The following is a 25,594-nucleotide window of genomic DNA, read 5'->3' on the forward strand; positions in this document are numbered from 1 at the left end:
CCTGGAGCAGCACAACCCATTATCCTTTACACAGGACTTGTTATCAAGACATGAGTTAGCCCTACAATGCAGGGAACAATCCTTTGCCAGTGGGGGGATTGACTAGATAAAAGAAAACCATCTCTTTTCCAACTCAAATTTCTGTGATATGACTGAAGATTTTATGAAAAAAGATAGAAGATTCTACAAAGTCAGGTGGATGAAGCCATGTAACAAGAAATTAGTATACTTATGAAGTGTTTTATTGCCAGAAATGAAAGAAAAATACAATACAGTTCAGCCAGCAAACTATTTCCCTATGTTTTTGTCCTTTTGCAAACAGGATTTAATAGCAGATTGTGGTTAAACTAGCTCACTGTCAAGCAGACATGACTATTTTGCTTTATAGCTTAACATTTCCGAGGTTGTTGGATAATGTAAATTCTCTTGGACCATATACTCTTCTCCAGGGCTGGTCGTGGCTTTTGATAGGCCATCTGTGCTGCTGCTGCAGGAAATTTGAGGCTGATCTGAAAGATTAAAAGAAAAAAGTCACAACAGAAAGACTTTTGGCTATTTCTCTGCTGAATTTAGTCTTGAGAGTTTTTTTTATTATTAAAGCTTTTATATTTTAGCAGACCAATCTTAAGTGTCTTCCATTGAAATGAACAGTATATATCTGAGACATAGCAGCTCCATGTGTTTGACTAGCAGTGAAGACTCCCACCTGGTTGTCACCAACTACACTGCATACATACCAGTGTCAAAGTTACTTCAGCCTGGTTAACGTGAATAAATGACATGAGAGACAGACACTACTACAAGGGGTGCCAAGCAGAGCCAATCAGCATTCCAGCTGCTGTTAAAGTCACTCTCAATCTTTTCAAGTTCCAGTTGTTACAACAGTAGCCCATTGTGATATCTGAGAACCTCTTCCCAATCCCAGAGAAAAACTGCATGTCTGAAGAATCAAGAGAGGTCAGAGAGAGTGGAAGGAATGCTAAATTAGAACAGAGGAGTTAGGAGATGGGGGAAAGACGGGAGGAGAAAGGAGAATGGAGAGCCATGTGTACTGCTAGTTCTAAAGAAAAGGAAACAAAGAAGTCTGAGCGAATTTAATCTCAGATGTGATTTTGCTGAGCTTGTCACACACCAGGGATTTGTTCCAATGAGTTAATGTTACATACAAAATTTATATGCTGAAAATGTATTTGCCTATGCTTACTGAAGCCTCAAAACTAAGAACAGAATTGTCTCAGGCTTAGGACTTTAATGACATCATGTTTGTTTAATATAGGCAGAATCTTTAAAAATCATATGCAAGAGGAGTGCAAGTTAAGAAGCAGCTTGTAAAAACAGGTTCTCTCAAATGTGTTAACTACAAGTGGAGTCCTACAGTGGACCACCATGAAATGCACTGGATGTTGCTGTGGATTGCAACCAAAACTGCCAGAAAGATGCTCTATTCATAGCAGTCTGACCGAGAACTGCAGTACCATGGGAGTATTTGCAAAGGCAGAGGTCAGGAAACAGCACTGGAATCTCCAAAGTCTCACATTAGTCCTCAACCAGGATGGTGGCATGGGCTATTGGACAGTGCTGGGGCCACTTCTGATGTATGCTGTGTGTGATGCCCAAGTGGATCACCTGTGGCTGTTTTGCTGATACTGTCTTGCCTTCTTGGTGTCTATTTTGCTGTGGTTTTGTTTTGTTTTAAACTTATCAGGGCTGATGGGCACCTGTCCTTATAATGTTGTGAACTTCCCTCAGCTGCTTCATAGAGGTGATCTTTGCTTGTGTGGGTAGCCCACTTAATCTGAGTTAAGTTAATCTTGTGGCTAAGGCACAGGACTAGAATCCAGAAGATCTGGATTTTATTCCCAGCTCTGCCATTAACTTCCAGTGCCAGTCTCAGTTATTTTTCCTCAAGTTTTTAAATAAATCTGAAATTAATATGGCCCTTTTAAAAACTTCAAACGATAGTGTCTTGTTACCCAATAGAACACAAATACATGCAGATCTTTAACAGTCACAGTGGAGTACAGAAGAGAGTTCAAAGTTACATCTTATAAATATCACAGCCTCCACAGAAAAACAAAAAACCATCTCAGCAATTGATTTTTAGAATAATTTTTTAAATAGCTAGTTGAATCCAGAACATAGCCCCACATCCATCAGATTACAGCAGTTAAAATAAATCAAATTTTATGTTATAACACCATATCAGCATCTCTTTATAAGACTAAACAGGCATGTGTGCCCTATTCCACTACATATACTTACTTTCTCCAGTGCATCAGCTAGTAAGATACCCATATTTTGCATTTTTGTAACACTAACAATTGAGCTGCAAAGCAAAAGAAATTTTTTCAGGATTTTTGTCTCCACAAATTACTTTTCTTCTCAAAGTTTCTTTTAAGTGAAGATATAAACATAGCCTTTGTTATTCAGCTATAACTTGCTCTATGATATTGGGGGGAGGAGGGGGAAGAGGGAGAGAGAGAGAGAGAGAGACGAGAAAGAGTTTAAGATCATCTCCCTACAATTGCCGGATACATAGTTTTCCTCTCAATTTGAACTCGGTAACAGGAAACTAGAAACAAGATAATACTTTTCCATCGTGCCTGATCCCCCAGAAGGCCTCTTTGATAAGTAATAATTTCTTTGTATGTTGCTGGCAATGTTTCATGAAGTCACAAGGTTTACACTGCAATAAAAGACATATGGCATGGCCAGGGCTGGCCCAGGTCAGCTGGCTCAGGCTTGCGGGGCTTGAGCTGCAGGGTTAAAAACTGGAGTGTACATGTTGGAGCTTGGCCTGGAGTCCAGGCTCTGAAACCACTCACCCTCATGGTTTCTCAGAGCCTGGGCTCCAGGTAAAGCCCCCATGCATAAACTGCTATTTTTAGCCCTGCAGCCTGAATCGGAGTCAATTGACCTGGCCTCAGACTTGATGCCATGGGTTTTTTTTATTGCAATGTAGATGTACCCCTCAGAATTACAATTTTTACTGCTCTCCCTCCCCGCCACCTGCCCAATCTCAGAACTGGGTTCATTATTTTGGAAAACATTAGTAATGTTTTTAGAAAACAAAACAAAACAAAAAAGTCCACTTTAATTTGAAAATAGGTCTATTGTCAGGCTAAGATGACTTTTACATCAAAACTCATTGTTTGCATTTTTCCAGTGCATAGACATTTTATCAAAATTCAGAAAAGAAAAAAAAATATATCAAGATTTGGAGGCTGTGAAATCATATGAAGTTAAATGGCAACAATATTTGTGTGAAATTCTCCAACAAAATTATGGATTTCACACAGATTTGATGATAGTAAAGTTTATCTATTAGACCTTGGCTACACTGGCCCTGTACAGCACTGCAACTTGCTGCGCTCAGGGGTGTGAAAATGCTCCCCCCCCCCCCCAAGCCCAGCAAGTGCAGCGCTGTAACGCGCCAGTATGATCTGAGCCTGCAGCGCTGCACGCTTACTCGCAGCGCTGCAAGCTACTCACCTCGGAGAGATGGAGTACATACAGTGCTGCGAGAGCGCTCTCGCAGCGCTGGCGGTGCAACTACACTCGTGCTTCACAGCGCTGCCACAGCAGTGCTGTGAATTCCTGAGTGTAGCCAAGGCCTCAGAAAGTGCATGTATTTGAAGCATTTTCACTTGAGTCTACAGTGTTCCCTCTGATTGAGGTCTCTGCAAATGGGAAGACTAGGACTGATTATTTTTCTGTTGCTACCTATATTGAACTAGCCCATTAAAAGACAATCCTCACCTGATTAGGAAGATGCAACTACACCGAGGTTTATTCTGTAGATGCAGCAATAATAAATGAACTTCTCAATGGTGAATTTAAAATACTTCAACAAATAGACATACCAACCAAGAACCAGTCCCTGGCACCCTAAGGGCATGGCTACACTTGCAAGTTAGAGCGCATTAAAGCAGCCCTGTGTGCTCTAACTCATAATGTGTCCACACTGGCAAGGCACATAGAGTGCTCTGACTCCACAGCTAGAATGCTCCTGGTAATCTACCTCAGCGAGTGGAATAATGTTTGATGCACCCCCGCTGGAGCACCTCAGGGGCAGTGTGAATGCCCTGGTCTGTTAATGTGCTCTGATCAGCCTCCAGAAGTGTCCCACAATGCCTGTTCTAGCCACTCTGGTCATCACTTTGAACTACTGCCCTGCCCTCAGGCGATCAACCTTTAAATTCTCTGGGAATTTTGAAAATCCCCTTCTTGTTTGCTCAGCCAGGCATCAAGAGCTCTCAGCGAATCTTTCCCGGTGACTATGCCTCCACATGCCAGGTGATCCCCAGTATTGAGCAATGGCAAGGTGTTGGACCTCAGTGTTTGGGGGGAGGAAACTGTCCAGTCCCAGCTGCGCTCCAGCCATAGGAATTAAGATACCCTCAGGCAGATATCAAGCGACATAATGGAACGAGGCCATGACCAGCATGCACTGCAGTGCAGGGTTAAAGTGAAGGAGCTGTGGAATGCGGCCGCAGAGCTGGTCATGGGGCCAGATTCTGCTGCCGAGGGGCCCCTAAGGGCAGGGAGAATTGCTCAGCCAGGCAGAGTTTGAACACCAGGTCTGCACAAACGCCAAAAGAAGGGAGGGGTGCTGGAGTCTCACCCCTCACTGCATCCCCGACCCTGCACGACGAGGAGGGCATCTTACAGGAGACTACGGGAACACATTACTCAATTACAGGCAGGTCGGGGGGGAGGGGGGGAAGGGGAGAGAGAGAACACCCCCACCTGGAGCAAAGCCTGTGAGGCAAACCGCCACTCCGGTGCTGCCCCTGCAACCTGCCAAAGAGCTGGACATGATGCTTGGGGGCGACCCCACCTCCACTCAGTATCACCATGGACACTTCAGAGCCCAGTTCAACAAGGCAGGAGGAGAAGGAAAGCAGGAGCGAGGGTGTGAGGAGGAGGAAGACACCCCAGGATTCCTAGATGCATGCAGCCAGAAGGAAGGTAGCCAGTTGCAGCGGCCAGTGCTTGGGGCAGGATAAACACCAGAGGAGGTGCCCAGTAAGTGGCTTTTATTTTGGGAAGGAAGTTATTCGGTGCAGGCTCTTGGGTCAAGGAGGATTAGGGTTGCATGCATACCCAGATGAGGAATAGGGTGTTGATGTGCTCTCATCACAGTAATCTGTCAGTGATCTCTTCAAAGGTCTCATCCAGAACTTGGGCAATGTGCTTGCGCAGGTTTCTTGGGAGAGCCACTGTGGTCCTCGTCCCAATCAGGCTAACATGGCTGCGCCAGTGTGCCGTGAGGGTTGCGGGGGGACCATTGCCGCACACAGGCCAGGGTGGAAGCCACATTGTAGTAGAAAACCCTCCCTTGCTTCCCAGGTCACCTTCAGCAGCAAGATATCTTCCAGGATGAACTCCGGTGAAAGATGTGGAGACAGTGTTCAGTATAGGGGCCCCCTGCAGCTGTTTGCTCTCCCCAAGGCACAAAAACCCAGAGAACAGTATAGCCATGAAACAATCAGTCCCCCTTGACCCTGTGCTTACTCACCATTTTGGGGCTCCCGTGGCTTATGTCCACTCACTTAGGACGGGAAAATTATGCTATTGTGTAGACTGTGCTTTCCCTTAAGTATGGGGGAATCATTGCTCTGTTTGGTGTGAACAATGCTGCCTCTGTTAAGTGTTGCATTTTGCCTTTACAAATGCCACCTTGATATTTCAGCTGTCCGTGTTATCACCGGCTGAAAGACTCCAAAGAATTAGGAAGGGGCCACGTAGAAGCAAAGACATGCTGCATGAAATTATGCAGCAGACCCTTAACGAGAATCTAAAAGTGCAGGAGTGAAGGGAGAGTGAAAGGTGGATCTGCCAGCAGAATGAGGAGCGCTGGCACAAAGCGTGGAGCTCCAGCAGCAAAGCACAGATCAGCTGATAAGCATCATGGAGTGCCAAGCAGACTCGATCCAGGCACTCGTAGCCATGCAGGCGGGGCACTACTGTGCCCTCTCCTGCCCCTCCGCAGCCCTTATCACAAAACTTTCCCTTGTGCCCCATGTCACCTCCAACCCACTTTCCCCAAAATCCAGGTTCTTATCACCTCCAGCTGCCTCCAACATCTGTAGCTTCACCACCCAGTCCTGAAAACTATGACACTTACCCACTGCACTCAACCTCGATCACCATGCAATATAGCCATCCTGAAGCACAGCACTCATTGCACAGCACTCCAGACAGGAAGGCTGAGTATAACAGGATATATACAAATCTGTGATTGTACCATTCCCCACCCCACCCTCTTGCCCTGTTTCCCAAGCAGTTGTTTCTTTTCAATAAATTGATTTTTTGGCTTTGAAAACGAATATTCTTTATTATTGCATTGAGTAAAAGATACTTTATCCCAGGAAAGCAACAGGCACTGCAAGTCAGCGTAGCGCAAACAGATTCCTATTAACATTGGAACCACTGCACTTCACTCCTGTGCAGGGCACCAAACATTACTGGTGGCTTTCAGCCTCAAATTGCTCCCTCAAGGCATCCCTAATCCTTGCAGCCCCATGTTGGGCCCCTCCAATAGCCCTGCTCTCTGGCTGTTCAAATTCAGCCTCCAGGTGTTGAACCTCTGAGTTCCATGTCTGAGTGAATCTTTCACCCTTCCCTTCCCAAATGTTATACAAGTGGATATAACTGCAGGGATGCTCTCATTGGTCAGGTCCAGCTTCCCATACAGAAGCGCCAGCGGCCCTTTAAACAGCCAAAAGGGCACTCCACAGTCATTCTGCACCAGTTCAGCCTGTTGAACCGCTCCTTGCTGCTGGCAAGGCTCTGCATGTAGAGTTTCCATGAGCCACGACATTAAAGGGTAAGCAGGGTCTCCAAGGATCACAATGGGCATTTCGACTTCCCCCTACTGTGATCTTCTGGTCTGGGAAAAAAGTCCTGGCTTGCAGCTTCCTGAACAGGCCAGTGTTCCGAAAGATGCATGCACCTTTCCGGGCCAGCCTGCGTTAACATCAATGAAACGCCCATGGACATCCACAAGCACCTAGAGAACCAGAGAGAAAATACCCCTTCCGATTAACGTACTCAGAGGCTAGGTGGGCTGGTGCCAGAATTGGAATATGCTTCCCATCTATCACCCCTCCACAGTTAGGGAAACCCATTTGTGCAAAGCCAGCCACAATGTCATGCAGGTTACCCAGAGTCACTGTTCTTCTGAGCAGGATACGATTATGGCTCTGCAAACTCAATTCCAATGGTCGACCTTCCCACTCCAAACTGGTTAGCGACCGATCAGTAGCTGTCTGGAGTTGCCAGCTTCTAGATTGCAATAGCCATCCGCTTCTCCACCATCAGGGCAGTTCTCAATCTCGTGTCCTTGCGCCACAGGGTGGGGGTGAGCTCAACACAGTCCCATGAAAGTGGCTTTTCTCATCCAAAAGTTCTGCAGCCACTGCTAGTCATCCCAGACTTGCATGACGATGTGATCCACCACTCAGTGCTTGTTTCCTGAGCCCAAAAGCGGCGTTCCATGGTAGTGAGCATGTTCATGAATGCCACAAGCAATCTCGTGTCGTATGCGTTACTCGAGTGGATATCGTTGGAGTCCTCACTGTCCGTTTGGATCTTAAGGAGTAACTCGACTGCCAAATGTGATATGCTGGTGAGACTCATCAGCATATTCTTCAGCAGTTCGGGCTCCATTCCCGCAGACCGAAAGGGAAGAGGGCGCAGTACAAAAAACGTTGAAAGATAGTGCCAAATGTGGACAGAAGCACAGGGAATGCTGGGATGTGAGCCAATGCATCACGGGGCGTTGGGACAGGACCCAGAATGTCCCACACCCCCTGCCCCCTTCCACAAGCCATAGCGCCAGAATGGGAAAAAGTGCCCCGTGGGATAGCTGCCCATAATGCATTGCTCCCAATGCTGCTGCAAGTGCCGCAAATGTGGCCACACCAGTGCGCTTGCAGCTGTCAGTGTTGACAGACTGCAGCGCTTTCCTTACTGTGCTCTCCAAAGGCTGGTTTAACTCAAAGCGTTCTACATCTGCAAGTGTAGCCATGCCCTCAGTGACTGCAAATTCCAAGGAGACTAATCACAGTAGAAAGTTGCACTAGTAGGCCCTTAAATTATCTGCCATTAAACTTTTTAACTTTGACCTACTAAAGATATTTAAAGTATTCATTCTCTGGATAGATTTCAAGTGGTGAGATTTAGGGAAATTGCATGAATGCATTTCTCATGAAAGGTGTCTGACAGTTGAAACCCTCTTTTAACAGGACATGTATATCACAGATGCTGTGGCCCTACAACTGTGCCAGACCCTGACCCGGAGAGGCCACCACTAGCATGAATAGTCCCGTCTCCAAACCTCCTCAAACCTCAGTCTCTTGGCTAAGACTGCCAACCAGAGTGCCCACTATGATGAGATACCTGTTATGAGTCTAGTAGGAGCTAGACTCAGGACATCAACTCATTTCATATAGGCCACTTTACAGGTGTCAGATGGAAGTGATTTATATTACCACCAACCTGAGCCACATTTGAATCGGTGATCTAGAGAGTAGAAACTTCAAGACATTATCAGCCCTCCAAGCCACACTGTCCTGTTTCCCTAAATCACTGGATTATTCTCTGTGAATGAGGGACAGTCTTTGCTCCATTTATCATGACGCTTAAGTTTCCTGAACAAGTTAACATGCATGCATTATGAAACAGTCAGCTACTTTAAAAAAAGTATTTTATTGTTAAAAAAAGAGACCTCATTTGTAGCTTTTACATAATTACATCTTGAAAATAAAGTTCACTATCCCCTGTGTAAAATATACTCCAGTAATCATTTATTTCTTTCCAGTTTCTAATGGATTTTATAATTAGCTCTTTGTTTACTAGTTGTGTGTGCCAGAATCAATGCTGTCACCTCAGCCTAGTTCCAGGAATAGTGTTTTAGTTCAATGTCTTCAGAGCCAGCAAGGGAAGTGCAGTGCTGATTTCTGTGGGTCTGCCAAAACAATTAGTGGCAATTTGTTTCTCAGCTTTGAGGGGGAAAAAAATAAATCTGTAATTTAGAGGATTTCCAGCAAGTTACAGCATTTTAAAAGATCAGATTTAGTGCCAAAACTTGGGTTTAATTGCCAGGTCAGCCACAGACTTCCTATGTGACCTTGAACAAGTCATTCTGGGCTTGTCTACATGGAGACTTAGGGCATGTCTACACTGCAGCTGGAAGGTGAGAGTCTGCCCACCTGTACTGGGAATAACACTAGTTCAGTTTGAGCTAGCAAGCTAAAAATAGCAGTGTAGATGTTGCTGCACTCGCAGCAGTCTGGCCTAGCTATCCAGGGGGTTGTGGGGGCTTGGGCTTGGACTTGGGTAACTAGCACCACCAGTTCCAGCTGTGGTAGATTCTTCCTGTGTTGTCACAATGGAGGACATCTGTAAGACTGCCTTCCAAGAACTCCCCACTAAGCTAGGGCTTACAAGGTATGCTAGGAACAGGACTAGTTATGGAAGAGACATTCTGGGGACAGGGCTATAGAGTGACCAAATGTCCTGATTTTATAGGGACAGTCCTGATTTTGGGGTCTTTTTCTTATATAGGCTCCTATTACCTCCCCCCACCCCATCCTGATTTTTCACATTTGCTGTCTGGTCACCCTACAGGGCTACAACACACAGCTCTGTGGCCCATATGGCAGCCTCAGGAAGCTGTTTTAACATATAGGCCCCTAGGGCTGTCTAAGGTATAGTGGGGGCCACTCTAGCCCCTGGAACAGTTCAGGGTCAGGAGGGTGCTTAAAGCCACCTTAGCCCCATTTCCCAGCAATGCACCCATTGTTTCAGGAAAAGTAAGACCAGATCAGATTTTCTAATATTAAAAACACTGGAAAAAAAATAGATTTACAGAGTTCTAGATTCTAAAGCCAGAAGGGACCACAAGCCACTAAATTTATCCCAGTTATGCTTGTATTGAGTTCAATAACTTGTGTTTGACTAAAGCTTAATTTGTCTTTTGGGTAAACCATGATTTCCAGAAAAGCATCTAGTTAATCTGAAGACATCAAGAGATGAGAGAAATGGTGGATTCTCTAATAGTTCATTCTAGTGACCACACTCCCGGTTAAAAACAATTGTGCTTAATTTCTAATTTGAATTTGTCTGGCTTCAACTTCCAGAAATTGGCTCTTGTTATGCTTTTCCTTCTCTAGATTAAAAAGCTATTTAGTACCTGACATTTTGTCCCCGTGAAGGTACTTATGCATCCTAATCAACTCACTTTTTTGTTAAACTAAAGAGATTGAGGTCTTTATATCTCTCATTTGAAGGCAGGCATTTTCTCCAGCCCCCTAATCATTTAAAATAAACAAAAAACTTTTTAAAAAGGAGAATATAAAGAAGCAAAAAAGGGTACAAGCCAATTATTTTTCTTTTCAGATTACCTTCAAATCTGCCTCTCATTTGTATACTGCAGAGTTTAGTGCTTACTAATTGCACTGTTCAAAACTGCAAAGCTTTATTCTTTTTGGAAACCTGATGCAACTTGCTGTTAATTTTACCCTTAAACATCAAGGCATAACTGCAGATGAAATACCTTGTCTTCTCTTTTCCAGAGTTCTTGGAATTTTTCTCAACAGCTCCATTTTCTTGCTTTTTGGAAACTCTCCTACCTCCAGATTTGACTGTTAGAAGACAACAATTTACACTATGTGAATAGCTTAAACAGCTACAGAACTGTTCATCACAAGGTTGATTAAAAAAAAAAAAAAGACTGCACAACATATACTCAGGAAAACTGATAGAGGAAAACTCATAATAAGATAAAAGATTAAGTCTCAAGAGAGTTATTTTGAACTCTTATGGTTCTTCTGCAGTGTGGGTGGAAGCTGAAAACCTAAAATGAGCCCCAGAGAACCACCCAAGACTATCTTTAAGCTTTTGGACTACAGCATAATCAGAGTAAGTTCAAGCTATTGCAATCTAAAAACCGTATCCTTAGGAATAGAAACTATACTCTTCTAAAATTTGGCTGCCCTCATGCAGTCCTTCCCAGAGATCTTAGATGTAATTGTTTATAGTTTTTATTTATTTATTTATTTATTAATTAAATAAAAAAGTAGAGTCCTTCTACATCAGTTTTCAACACAGCAGACAAGTAATAGCAGGAAAATTGTTTACATGATTTACTCAAGATACCCCAGAATAAAATTGTATGCATAATACAAGTTATAATGCAGATAGGAATCAACTGCATATTTATCATGCACTAGTGTTCTTTCAAGATTAATTATAATTTATTAAAATGCCTGCCAATCACAAAACCAATTAGTACTAATTAAGCTACAGATGACCTAACAATGACAATTTAAGTGTTGAGCAATGTCAGACAAATCCAACTTTGTAAAGGAGCATGTAAAGATATTTCAGATAACTTGTCAAAGCAAATACCTTCTTCCTGTGCACAAGAATATTTGTAAATTTTATAACTGTCAAAGTAAATAAGAACAAGCTGAACGGATTTTTGGTTAATTTAATCTAGTTGTTTCACTATGGCAAGGTTCCTATTCTGCATTTAAAACAGCCAAGACAAGCGTTTCCATCAGATCTATAGTTTTATGGGGATGGCACAAGCAGGAAAGGAAAATGGTTTTTAAAAGTACTTCAAGCAGGTTGCAGAATTCCATCAAATAAGTAGTATTATTTTCATCAAGACCAGCTCTAAGTGTATTTACAAGTTTATTGCAGAAATCAATGTCTGATGAACGTGACACAAAATGCATCCATTTCCCACTAAAGTTGCATATTTAGGGGGCTATATACAAGTTTATATACATTTCCCCTCCAGACTAGCACCAAGAGTCATCCTTGTGCTCATCACTGGTCCACCTGGCCTTAACAGGATTAAATGTTACGATAACAAATGTATACAACATAAATAGGAAAAAACATAGGTCGTTATTTTACAGCATGGAGGGAAAATTATTGATTTAATATTGTAACTTCAACAATAGTTTGTTTTTATTGTAAGTGTGCTTCAGATGGTTACCAGACATATTATAAATGGAGGAGTTGTTTCAAAGCCAAAAAGGGCAAATGGATACCCGCTTTCCACCAAAATTCTTTTGGGCACCTAACTCCTCTTTGTGGCTTTGAAAATCTCCTCTAATAAGAAATCAATTATCGACAAGCTACTAATAAAAAGAATCCAAAGTTTAAGGGCCTGATTCTGTAAGGTATAGAGTTCCCTCAATTCCCATTAAAATTAATTGGAGTTGAGAGCGCTCAGAATTCTGTGTCAGGTATGTGGTTGCTGATCATTTGCTTTATTTTTTGTAAGTTTCTTAACAGCTATTTTGTTTTTGTGAAAACTTAGCTTTACCTACTGAAAATGCAGCTTGAGGTCTTTTGTGCTGTCTATAGTGTTGCAGGAACAACAGCTATAGTTATAATTGAGGAGGCATTTGGAACTTTTTTTTTTAAGTTGCCTTTTAAGCTGAAGTTGCTTATGCTCATTCTTAGCCAAAAGGTGAACTTTGTGGGGAGAGATTTGAGGGTCTCACAACTTTGGCAGTTTTGGGGAGAGAAGAGGTTTTGGCATTAAGAGTTTTCAGATAATTTTCTTCTTCTACTAACTGATAATATAGATTATAGTTAAAATTCAACTTGCTCCAGTCTTAGTCCTCAGTGAGAGCAGACATATTTTGGATACATATGATATTTAGTTTAGACTAGATCAGGACTAACTGGAACCCTAGGTCCAAAATGCCCTGAATTTTTGTACCTGAATTTCCAAATCATGGATTAGATTTCAAGATTAGGGCCTTTCTATAGTGCGCTGAAGCCTTAATTAGAAGGGGGCATTTAGTGCCTTTTAATAATGGGCCTTACCCCTGTTCAAAAACACACCCAAAATTACTGGAGGTGCCCAAAAATCAGATCTGAACCTAGATCCAAATTATGTGGCTTGTGCCCATCTTTAGAAATATACAATAAGCATTTGCAAATATTTTGACAGTAGGATATAAAACTTCAATGAAAATTATGTGAGTGAGAGGTAAGGCTCCAGATACATATATGCAGAAGCACGTACATAACGTACAAAGCTGCCCACTGCATGAAAGAATAGGCTAAAGGAATACCGGGGGGGGGTTGGGACCCCCAAGGCACCAGGGCATTTAAAAAAAAAAAGTAATCTACTGGTGTACAATTATTTTGTAAGTTGCAAGGCTAAAAATAGATATACCATTCAGAATGAATATGCTTTTAAAGACAAATTATTTTGCATTTTAAAAATGAATTTTAGTAAATTAGTGTCTAATGTGCATTAACTGACTAATCTTCGTGGATTTAGAAAAGAAGCTCTTGAACATAACTTTATATTTCACCAAGAACTGGAGAATTTTTAGTATGTGGAATTAGTGCACGTGGGGCAGCTACAGAGTAGTAATCAGAATGAACTTTTCCGAAGTACAGTAGGTCTTCACACAATTAGCTAGTGTACATAGGGATTAATGTTTGTACAACTCTGAATATTTAAAGCACCAAATAAATGCCAACTATTATTATGACAAATCATAACTGCTTGAAAGGAGCAGTTTAGTACCACATTAATGATCTTCAGGTTATGTGATCAAAAGCACCATCTAACATAACATCTCAGAGTACTTATTTGTTTCCTGTTATATGCTGACAAAGAAGACTTAAATTCAGTTATTTAAATGCATCAATCACATATTTTGTTATTCCTTTATAGCACATTCCTGAGTAAGATTATCAGCCTTCTCCTCCTCTCAAACACTGGATTGTGGCAACTCTGAGAGTTTCAATTCAGGACTATGGACCTGATTATGAAGTCCCAAACAGTCATATGTGATTTCACCTGATAAACAGGAGAAGAGAGATGAGAAAAACAGCTTTCATTTACAGACAACCGTTACTCAAAATTTATACAGCAGCTATAAAAGTACAATACCCTTCAAACAAGGAGTGGAATGCATTGCCTGTCATAGAAAGTTTGCAATCCAATGCCTCAATCCTGAAATCTGAAGGTCACAGATGGATTCTTGTCCCCACAATGTGCTCCACTGAAATCACTGAGGTGCTGCATAGGTACAGGTATCCACTTGTGCAGACTAGACTGCAGGATCCAGGCCTAAAATGCAATAATGACAGTAGACGAGGCTACTACAGCTAGAGAGGGGTGTTGATAAAATGTTAAGGGCCCAATTCTCTAGATGTAGGTCAGGCACATGCCCATGGACTTTAGTGAGAGCTTTAGCTGTGTAAAATCTGGGTTATAATTTTGTAAAGTAATCCAGAAAGTGGCTGTAATTCCTTAAAGGGACATTGTCAAATTTGGACATTTGAAGACATGGTACACTTTTCAACCTCTCCACACACTCCCTTCGTCAGTGTGAATTGTTTTTCACCTTTTTTATTTGTAAAAGCTTAGTTATTCTCTAAAGGAAAATGCAAACCAGCAGACCAGGACTCAAAAGGGATGAAAATTCTTGTTAACACACCAGAGTCAGGGACTCAGGACTGAGTCTATTCGCAGCTCTGCTTGATACCTGGTATGCAAACTTGACACCCAAGTTTTTAAAACAGCTACTAGTTTTGGATGCCCACACCACAACCTGCTTTCCAAAACAGGGACCCAAAATAACCCAATCACTTCAAAAAAATATCTGCTGAACTCCCTGGTCAAAACTGGCAAAATACTTCCATCCTCTCAGCTCACAGGAGCAAGTCCACTCCGACTTGTAACGCACTTTGGGATTCTCAAATAGACAGAACTGTAGAAGTCGAATCTAGTTATCAGGAGAAACCCCAGGATAGCAGCAAACTCGCGTGAACACATGGTGCGGAGGAAGTGGGAGCGTGGGGTCTTTCCAGGAGCGAGTGGGAACCACGAGAGTTTCAGCGATGACTGATACCTTGTCAGGTGCTCACATTGGCTGGATTTCACCCCCCTCCCTCTGGGGAGCGGCAGCAGCGGCCGCAGAGCTGGTCATGGGGCCAGATTCTGCTGCCGAGGGGCTCCTAAGGGCAGGGAGAATGGCCCAGCCAGGCAGAGTTTGAACGTCAGGTCTGCGCAAAGGCCAGAAGAAGGGAGGGGTGCTGGAGTCTCACCCCTCGCTGCATCCCCGACCCTGCACGACGGGGAGGGGATCTTACAGGAGACTACGGGAACACATTACACAATTACAGGCAGGCAGGTAGAGCGTGAGCGTGTGTGAGAGAGAGAGAGAGAGAGAGAGAGAACACACACCCCTGGAGCATATTACGCAATCAGGCGTGTACGTTTGTGTGTCCCCGTCCCCTCTAACCCAACCACAACTGCGCGGAGCAGCTACCAGAGGAAACCAAGCAGCTTCCCTGCTAAGCAGGGGCGCCTACCTGCTGGAGGGCGCCCGCCTTTCAGGGTGGACGGCGGAGCTGACGCTTCCTTCGCCATGGCAGGGGTGGGTAAGTGTGGACAGGCAGCAGCCAGTCACGAGCCTGCAGAGGCGAGTCCGGGCTAGGAGCAGGCGCACGGCGCTCCCTTTTATGGAGGTAGGGCCGGGGGCGGGGGCCTGACAGGGCAGCGCAGAGCAGCGGCGCTAGAGCGGGGAGAACGTGTGTGGGCGGCGCTGGCGGAAAGGCGCGGGTGCGGGTGGTGTGTTGTGTTGTGTTGTGTTGTGTTGTGTGGCAGCAGAGGAAGGGGCTGTGGGGTGTAGGGGCTGGATGGGTACAACGGGGGTATGAGAGGAAGGGGCTGTGCGGTATAGTGGTGGTAGGAGAGGAACTGGTCTTTGTGTTATAGGGGAAAAGGGTAGGGGCAGGAGACAGGGACCGTGGTGTAGGGGGAAGGGATTGGGGGTATGAGAGGAAGAGGTTTGTGTGGCTTAGGTATGAGGGTTGGGGTAGTGTGGGTACAGGTACAGTTGGGGAGGAATGAGAGTGTGGGTACAGGTACAGTGGGGGAGGAATGAGAGGAAAGGTTTGTGGGGTATAGGTGTTAGGGATTGAGGAGTGTGGTACTGTGGGGTATGTTTAGGGAGTAGGAGAGGAAGAGCTATGTGTGTGGTGTACCTGTTTGGCATTGGGAAGAGGTTGGTTGTAGAAGGGTTTGTTTATGTTGGCGTGACAGTGCAGGGGAATATTTTACATCCAAACAAAACATTGTTTTGAATAAAGCATTGTAAAAAAACTACAAAATACTTCATTTAATATTTAGCTTGAGAATTTTTTTTGAAAGTACACTTTAAATTTTGGGCTTAAACTAAAGAAATATTCTCAGGTGCAATAATTAATCACTCTGTGGCTCTTTCCTTAAGCAAGAAAGAGTCAAAGTTTTCTTACCCTGGAACCTTATAAGATCTCAGGTTGGTATCATCCACAGGTTTACATTGTTTTGGGGGTACATGCTGAGCATTAGCAACTTTGCAGTAATCTCCCCCAGGAGCAGATGCTCAAAGAGCTTATCAATAGTCAGGAATATTATTGTTTCTATATTATGGCTTCTCGGCCTGGGGATTATGGCCTCCAAGAAATTTCCAAACAGGTGTAGGGTGATTTGTGAACCTGACCACCCCTTTCCCCTAGAATAAGGGTTTCTGAAATTTTTTTCCATTGTAACATAGGGTTACAGTGTGGGAAGGGTTGAGGCCCACTGCTTTAATATTGTAATACTGTCCTACAGCTCTGCTATTGTCTAGAGTACAAGTACCCTTGGCATTGCTTGTTTCACTGGGATAATTAACTAAATTATAATAATAGCTAGCTCTTATTCAACAGTAGATCTCAAAGTGCTTCACAGTCTCTTGATGCTGTTATCCTCACAATACCAATACCCCTCTAAGGTAGGGAAGTATTATTATCCCAATTTTTACAGATGAGAAATTGAGGCCCAGAGAGGCTAAATGCCTAGTCCAAGATGTCACAGGCATTCTGTGGTGGGGTAGGGAATTAAACTCTAGTCTCCCAAGTCCTAGCCTGATGCCCTAATCTGAAAACATCTATATTGATGTAAGGGTAGATTAAAATATAGTCAATAATTTAGTTGAGAAAGTAAAACTTTATCATTGTTAATTATTTGTATTACTGTAGCACCTAGGAGCCTTTGTCATGGACCAGGATCCCAATGTGCTAGGCATTGTGCAAACACAGAACAAAAAGATAGTTGCTGCCCCAAGGATCTTGGACTCTAGTTACCAGACAAGAGTCAACAAATGGATACAGCTAAATGGGGGAGTACAAGGAGACAAAGAGGCAATAATGGTCAACATGATAGGCATTTCACACCAGCAGCCAAACCACTGTCTAGTTTTTTGGGCAAAGGAGAGTTTTGAGGAGGGATCCGAAGGTCAGGAGTGATGGTAAGCTTTTTGCTGGCCAGGGTGGAGGCTGTTTTCAGAGCCCCACTGCTACTGCCTCAGCTGCCAAGCAAGCAAACACACAAACAGCTGGCTCATCACAGGAGCAAAAATGGCCATCCAATCAATCAGTGGAGGAGGAAAAAAAAAAAAGTGAGCAGCATGGCATCCCCTGGAAGTTGGTGCCCAGGGCAATCGCCTGGCTTGCCTACCCCAGATCTGGTCCTGTTGAAGGTAGATAATGAATAGACTTTTCATTTTCAATTTTTACTGATTGTTAGCAAAATAATTTTTGAGTTTTAAAATAGCTACCAATTTTTACTAATTTTTCACCTGAATTTTAGACCACTCAAGTACATGAAAATACTGATTATGTTAAGAAAATTCAATACATTACATTAGTTAGATGTGGTTTATGTTGTTAATAAATTAGTCTAAATGTGAGGCTGTCTATTAAATTAAGGCAAGGTAGTGGAAGATATATACACAAGCATGTGGATGCATATGTATCCATATTATGTACAGTTCATGAAATAAACTGATTTTACTTTTAATACTCTTACTTTTCTCTGTTGCTTTTTTCTATCCTCCCATTCTCCAATATTAACCCTGATATTTACCCAGAAAACTGTGAAGTTAATTTTTTTGCACTCATGTTCACCCATTTTAAATGTTTGTAATAAACACTGATGGATTCCCAGGAAATTTTAAACAATTAAAAACTGAAAACACAGTGCCTTAATAATGAGGTAGCATCTCCCAAACATGTGGGGCAACGGAAGCTGACATCATGGGCTGGTAGAAGATTAGCATCGACAGCTCAATAGTGAATGAGAGATAAGTGGCATGCAGATTGGCTGCGAAGGGCCTCGAATGTGAATAGAGCAACTTATGTTTGATGCAATAGAGAAGGGGGAGTCAGAGGAGGAATGCAAAAAGAGGAGTGATATGATCAAAGCAGCAGTGTGACACTGAGGTTCATTGATGGTTCAGTACCCTGTGTCAGCAACTCTTGTCAGGCCTGACATGCTCACTATATCTAACACACTGTCATGATATATACCCAAAAGGTGGCATTTAATATGTCATTGGAAAACTCAGTGATCATTAATATTCTTGCATGATGTATGTATGGGGTGTGTACCAAGGGTTATAAATATATGCTAGAATTACATTCTTAAAATGTGTTTGGCAAGCAATGAATAAGCACAGTCTGCCTTAGACAAAGAATGTGTATTTGCTTTTTTGACCAGCCTGACAGACTTTGAGACGGTCTTTATAAAGAGGCAGTAAAGGACAAAAGCAGTGTTTTTTTTTTCTTTGCTGTTCCCTCTGAATGCTGGCCATGTCTTTGTGCTAGCTTTGTAGACCCCCGTCTGACTTAAGACTTAAAATATTCTACATGGCATTCGCCAAAGTGACCCTGCTGAATTAAAGCTGTCAATTTTTCCATTAAAGACCTGCAGATAACTTATGGAAAACTGAAAAATGCATTTAAGGACAATCCTGCCTCTGTGTTATAATTTGTAATATACACATATTTACTTGAAAGGAGATTTTTATTTTAAGTGTTTGTCTGTTCCTGCTGCTTATTCCTCACTTAATTAAGTTTTCCAATTATTCACTATTCTCACATAATCACTTCCACCATGAATCCACTGTCCTGTCATAAACAGAGAGAAAATCAGCAGGAGTGGTGAGGGCAGCAGTACCAATGAAGCATAGCAACGACGTTGCTGGGAGAAGCAACAACATTTTAAAAGATTGTCTTCTGATTGTGACTAGATTTTCCAAACCTCCTAGAAGGAGTTAGTAATAGCCTATCAGTTGTTCACCATGTATGAAAAGACAGACATATGAAATTAGGTTTTTGTTATTTCTTTGAATTAATATCTGGTTATTGACAGATTTGTCTCTTAATTTTTTTGCTAAATCCTTTTAATGGTGAAATTCAGCAAATATTGTACATGGATTAAGACTTTTTTTTTAGCCAAAAAATAAAATAATGATAATTTAATATAAGTATTTATAAGCCTTTTATTCATCTACTTTTATTATTCTAGTCTACAAATCTCTGTTTGCTCTTAAAAACCTAAATACTGATCTAAATTAGTGAGGGTTTTAGCCATCTAGCTAACTTAGCAAGAAGCACTCGCATTTCAAGGTACTAAACCTCCTTAAGTATTTACAATTAGCTTATGTGCTTAAAGAAAAAAAATTTGTAAACCTGTGTTCAGGTATGAAAGCAACAGTACAAAACGGAATGGCGGTACTCACATAAAAGTTATTCTTAAAGTGCAAGATAGAGTCCATTAGGAACTCAAATATTTTCAAAATATTGTAACATATTAGACAACTGTAGCACACCAGAGTGTTGCTTCATCTACTTTTGAATTCATCTGGCCAGATGTTACATTCCTGGCCTTTGGTGGTTGCTACTTGTCATGAGTTACAGTTTAAAGCTTCAAAATTTTCATTCCATGACCTAATGTAAATTTCAGACATTGAGCCAAATTCAACACACATGTAAGGGAGGCAGTGACTTCAATGGAGAAGGATGAATTGGGCTCTGTACCATATCTGTAGGGAAAAACCCTTGTTCTTTGATGGGGGGAGGGCATAAAAGAGAACAAAATTAATTTATTTTATTTTCTGAATGATAAACAATAATACTCTAAAATTTGTAGCTCCCATTTGGGAAACAATAATGTATGTATGATGCTGGCAGATCAGGTGCAAGTGCATGCGAAAGCCCCAGGTCAATTCACTTGTGTATTAGTATAGATCAAAATAATTGTTAAATGTATAAGAGTGTATTTGGTATTAAAACTCCATGAAAACTAATGGAATTTTACATGCATTGTTTTTACTTATCTGTATCCTGTTATAATGGAGTAGCAAACATTTACACTGTGTTTACCCCTGTAACTATATAAAGTCATCAAAGGAGAAAGAAGTCTTGTGAAAAGCAAATGAAGAACTTTTAACAGAAAAGTGCTAATTTCAAAGCAAGTGGTCATTGTGTATGATGATTGGAGGTCAAAGACTCAAAATGCATTTCTCACTCTCCATCACCAAAGGAAAAGCTTACGTAGGTAGTGACACTGTCAGCTTGTTTTCTGTGAGAAGAAGCTATAAGACTAGATCAAAGGAAACACCCTTCATCTCTGGACTATTTGGATTCTAACAGGGTGGAATAACTGAACAAAAAGACTGAGATCCACAGAGTTATTCTGGGTAGCCCTGAGAGACTTTTGGGAAACTGGCAGTTGATTACATCACTGCCAGCATTTGGAATTAGAGACTGTGACTCACCTCTACTTATATTTTACCTGATTTAACCTCTTAATAACTCTCACTTCCTTTTCTTAGCTAATAAATCATTAGTTAGTTTACTATAGAATTGGCTACTAGCGTTGTCTTTGGTGTAAGATCTAGAGTACCAAATGATCTGGGGTAAGTGACTGGTTTCTTGGGATTGGGAGCAACCTGATGTGATGTGATTTTTGGTTTAAGTGATCTTTTATCATAAAGTCTAGTTTGTCTGGGTGGCAAGGTAGTTCCCTTAGACTCTCCAAACTCCAGACTGTCTGTGACTCCATGGTAAGACTGGTATAGTGATCTAGGAGTTCACATTTGTTACTGGCTTGGTGAAATCTAATTATAGAACATACTACCAGCTTGGGGTGTCTGCTCTGTTTTTTGACAGTCTGTCCTGAGGTAGGCACTCAGGGTCGTGAGCCACTCCAGACAGTGTGACAGTATGGTGAAAAATACCAGACATTAAGTATTCCAATGGTATTAGCATTTTAATAAATAGCGCACAACATTTCTAAAAACCCAACTGATTCTTTGTGGTATCAGTCATAAAGTTTCAATTATTAAAGAAATTTTCAGTTGAAAGTTGACTATGTAGCCATGTAATTTTATTCTGTCATGCAGGTTGAAATGCATTCACTCTTTCTGCTCATGCTAAATGGGGCCAGAATTTCACCACTATCTATTTTCCAGTATTTTGGAAATTATTGAGTATGGTACCTACAAAAAAGTACACAAAAGAGTATGATAATTTTTAAAAAGAGAGCTAATATTAATAAAAACTCCAAATACAAAATTATATATTTCATTATTATCATCAAGGTAAATCCCATAGGAATGTAGCCACCTTACAGATTGAGTGTCACCTGGAATCAGTCTCTGGCTAGGTCCTTATAATGGGCTGTCTGGATGGATGTTCAGTCTGTGTTCATCATTGGTGATCTTATTGTGTCACTGAAGCTTATGGCAACCATGTGATCGTTGACCATGTAGCGGCATTCCTTGATATCACGCTGTGTAATTTCAGCCAAATTATTTCCATACCAAGAAAAGCTCTGAAAGCGAACCAATGCTGATGGAGGAAGTTACTGGGCTCAGCTACGAATAGCCTCACTGGTGATCTTGTCCTGACCCTTAATATGAAGCAGCTGATGAAGACAATGAGAATGAAAAAGTCAATCCACCACTCTTCAGCCTTCCTTTGCAACCAGAATTCACTACCATACAATTAAGTTGGTATAACCATAGTTCTGTTGATCTGCAGATTTGTGGTATGCATGATGTCACAACATTTCCACAGAGGCTACTGAAGGGCCTGTAACAGAATGGCAGCTGCTGCTATACAAGCAGCCATATCTTTAAAACATCCTCCAACACTGTCTATAACCAGGGGTACATTTAAGGGTCAGAACATGGTCACCAAACAAGCAGCCTTGGGCCCAATGGTCATGTCACTTTAAGCTTTTTTAAACATAAAAGGTAAAAATAAATAAATAAAACAAATGCGAATTGTGTTGACTTGCATATTTCCAATTATTGGAAACTAGCACCAAGGTGACACTTTTCCTTGCCAAATTGTTCTGTGATGCTATCCAGATCCAAATTTGCTGTCTGGTCTTTCTCAAGAGGGAGGAGCTCAAGGTCACGCAGCTGTATCTGTGATAGTGTTGAACACGTAGTTTTGGGCATGTCTTACTATGCTCATTGCACATTCAGCATTAGCCACTTCAACTGGTATGGTGAGAAAAAGTGGACACAACATTTTCATTTCTGGTAAAACATCATCAAGAGAACTTGACACTATGAAATTCAAGTCGCTCTGCACTCTAAGTGACAAACTTAACACCTGTATGTAAAATAATACATCTTGAAAGACAATCTCATGTATCAAGTCTAAAGAAAAATATAAGTATTTTGCCATGAATTTCAGAATGTTTTCCTTTGATTCTTATGAAGTTATATTCTGAAGTCACCTGGGATGGAAGAAACCAGATAGAGTAGCTACCTCTTGAAAACAATCACATGGAGCTCTTAGTTCCGTGATAACATTGTCTAAAACGTCAAAATATTCCTTCAAATGGTTATCCTTTGCTTCTAAGGCAGAATCATGTGCAAATTCATCATCCATGCGGCATACACATATCTTCCTATGGCTTGGATAGTTTACATTTTCAAAGCCCATTGCTTCCCACCTGTTCTGAGATTCTTTTACAATTTCCTCATACTTTTCTTCAGATCTGAGTTTGCGAAGCTCATTCACTATACTCTCAAATGTCCGGAGGACTTGGAACAGATCAATTTTCTTTGACTAAAGGATTCCAAATGCTGGAGTCATGACAACTAAGCTCCTATGCCACCATGACAGATTGAGGTAGAGCATCCAATCCATCAAAGACAGGTTGCTTTTTGCTCAGTGTATGTCCTCACTACCCCTGTGTTCAGGTAGTTTCATCTTCTAGACATTCAATTATAGTTTGAAAATTTACTATCATTGTCTCAGTGGTTTCATTCAAGCTGCCTATCAAGTCTTGCAGAGTGCCTTTAGATGTAAAGGTCTCTCTCCTTTATTCTTCCAAAACCTATTCAATGTTACCTGCTGCATCACTCCTGTCAACTTCTTCAGGGGCCTGAAGTGCATCATCAGTTTCCTCTTCTCATTGCAAAATTGTACTCTCTTCAGCAAGAGTGTGAAGATAAAGAATATTTTTAGACTCAATCATTAGTTTTTCCCATTGATAATAAAAGTCTGTGAAATATTTATATATTTCCTGCAAAGTTGTGAAGAAAACCTTAAGGCCAGTCCAGACCTGATCTTCAGCAGCATGCACCAAAACTAGGTTAATGTGATGTGCTGGGCAAAGGATGTATAGTGCGTATATTTTGTCTCCCTTGCCTGAAAGGTATTCTTTCACTTTTGCTTGAAATCTTCCATGAGTTCTGCCATAACACTAGCCCCATCATGACCCTGTCCAGAAAATGTGTTGGAGTCTAATCCATACTTGCAGAATAAAACATTAGTTAACTGGTCACACAATGATGCAACATCTGCCTCCCTTACTGCCACAATGCTTACAAAATGCTCTTTTATATGTACCTTTCCTTCAGTATGATCAATATTACCAAAGCAAAATGGCCATTTGATCAACATGACTAATATCCATGATTGCATCTGCAATAACAGGAACAAACTTAGCTTCTTTTTAGCTATTGAGTATGAGCCTCCTGGTAACTGATGCTAAAAGACTTATAAGTTCATCAGTAATTGTTTTGGTCAAGTATTTGATTCTCTTGGTGTCACTCTTATGCTGGGCAAAAGTTGTATTATGCCTGGCAAGTAGCTTAGTGAGGCTTAAGTAAATACTACAACTGTTGCTCTAACACTTTGCACTGGCCATGGAAGGGGAGAGCTAAACTAGCTAAAGTTTTGACAGTGTAAAGCAATATTTTTAGTACTTCTTGCCATTTCCTAATATTTTCAGATGCTTGTTTATCAAAACATGCATTGATACTACGACCCTTCACAAACTGTAGAGCTGCCTTATGTGACTGTAGATGTTGTTTCCTCCTCCCATGAACAGACATTGACTTTAACATATTCTTCCAATCATTGAAACCTGTTACACACATTGATTTTTGAGTTTCTGTGTCCCCGAACCACCAGGAAATGTGACACAATCTGAACAATATGGGTATGCTAGGCACATAACATGCAAATCTTCAGACAGTGCATTTTTCATTTTGTAAAATGAAGATGAAAAATGGTGGTTTATAGGGAAAAAATGAAACTGTGCATTTGGAATATCACTTTCAGTGGACTGGCAAGGACCAATCTACACAAGCATACACAATTGCTTATGTGATAAAACTGAATCTTTAAAGCGACTTATCAGATGGGAACTTCAAACCTATACCTTTGACCTGCTTCTTTGTTGACCTGGGGTTTGGAACAGCTTTCATATAAGGAGAGATTAAAAAGACCAGGACTGTTCAGTTTAAAAAAGAGACGACTACGAGGCGATATGACAGGTCTATAAAATCATGAATGGTATCGAGAAAATGAATAGGGAAGTGTTATTTACCCCCTTTAAAAACCACAAGAACTAGGGGTCACCCAATGAAATTAATAGGCAGCAGGTTTAAAACATATATAAGGAAGTACTTCTTCAAACAACACACAGTCAAAATGTGGAATTCATTGCCAGGGGATGCTGTGAAGGCCAAAACTATAACTGGTTCAAAAGAGAATTAGATAAGTTCATGGAGGATAGGTCCATCAGTGGCTATTAGCCAAGATGGTCAGGCAACCAGTCCCATGGTTTGGATGTCTCTAAACCTCTGACTGCCAGAATATGGGACGGGATGACTAGGGATAAATTCTCATTAAATTGCCCCGTTCTGTGCATTCCCTCTGACCTTGCGGACTGTATCACTGTATGACACTTCCCAAGCATTTGACAGTGCCACCTGCTCAATATCCCATTGACACAGGTTAATACAGTAACTCCTCACTTAAAGTTGTCCCGGTTAACGTTGTTTTGTTGCTGATCAATTAGGGAACATGCTTGTTTAAAGTTGTGCAATGCTCCCTTCTAATGTCGTTTGGCAGCCGCCTGCTTTGTCCACTGCTTGCAGGAAGAGCAGCCCGTGGCAGCTAGCTGGTGGGGGCTTGGAACCAGGGTGGACTGGCAGCCCCCCATCAGCTCCCTCTATCAGCTCCCCGCTCCTCTAAGTTCCCTGTGCAGCAGCTGCCCAGCAGGCTAGCAATTGCAGCTGTCCCTCCCCCCACTGCCATGTGCTGCTCCTGCCCTCTGCCTTGGAGCTGCTCCCTGAGCCTTCTGCTTGCTGTGCGGGGGAGGGGGGGAGGGGAGGAAGAGGGGGCTAATGTCAGCATCTCCCTCTCCCCCCTGCTTCTGCACCCCGCTTACCCCATCTTCCATAGAGCCGGGGGG

General features: G+C 41.9%; 1 protein-coding gene across 3 annotated transcripts; it reads right to left on the reverse strand.

The window, feature by feature from the left end:
- Window positions 1-224: 224 nt before the first annotated feature.
- DAPL1 (death associated protein like 1) lies at window positions 225-15,512 on the reverse strand. 3 transcript variants are annotated; one of them, XM_054044479.1, is made up of 5 exons: window positions 15,370-15,463; window positions 13,943-14,122; window positions 10,565-10,652; window positions 2,263-2,326; window positions 225-509 (listed from the first exon to the last, which is right to left on the reverse strand). In XM_054044479.1, exons 2-5 carry the CDS (start codon window positions 13,965-13,967, stop codon window positions 390-392), a joined length of 297 nt encoding a protein of 98 aa, XP_053900454.1. In that variant the 5' UTR covers window positions 13,968-14,122; window positions 15,370-15,463; the 3' UTR covers window positions 225-389. The 3 variants fall into 3 exon arrangements, with proteins under 3 accessions (XP_053900454.1, XP_053900453.1, XP_053900455.1); XM_054044478.1 differs by lacking the exon at window positions 13,943-14,122 and having other exon boundaries at window positions 15,370-15,507; XM_054044480.1 differs by lacking the exons at window positions 2,263-2,326; window positions 13,943-14,122 and having other exon boundaries at window positions 15,370-15,512.
- Between the last annotated feature and the right edge of the window lie 10,082 nt (window positions 15,513-25,594).

This window comes from Malaclemys terrapin, chromosome 11 (assembly GCF_027887155.1).
Source record: "Malaclemys terrapin pileata isolate rMalTer1 chromosome 11, rMalTer1.hap1, whole genome shotgun sequence".
Taxonomy (NCBI): domain Eukaryota; kingdom Metazoa; phylum Chordata; order Testudines; family Emydidae; genus Malaclemys; species Malaclemys terrapin.

What these genes read in the sequence shown, in the direction of transcription:
- DAPL1 (XM_054044478.1), bottom strand. Translation starts at nt 15,427, where the DNA reads ATGGCGAAGGAAGCGTCAGCTCCGCCGTCCACCCTGAAAGGCGGGCGC. An exon ending in AGGCGGGCGCCCTCCAGCAG is followed by an intron (nt 10,653 to 15,369) that starts GTAGGCGCCCCT and finishes GTCTTCTAACAG; the next exon opens with TCAAATCTGGAGGTAGGAGA. An exon ending in TAGCTGATGCACTGGAGAAA is followed by an intron (nt 510 to 2,262) that starts GTAAGTATATGT and finishes TTAATCTTTCAG; the next exon opens with ATCAGCCTCAAATTTCCTGC.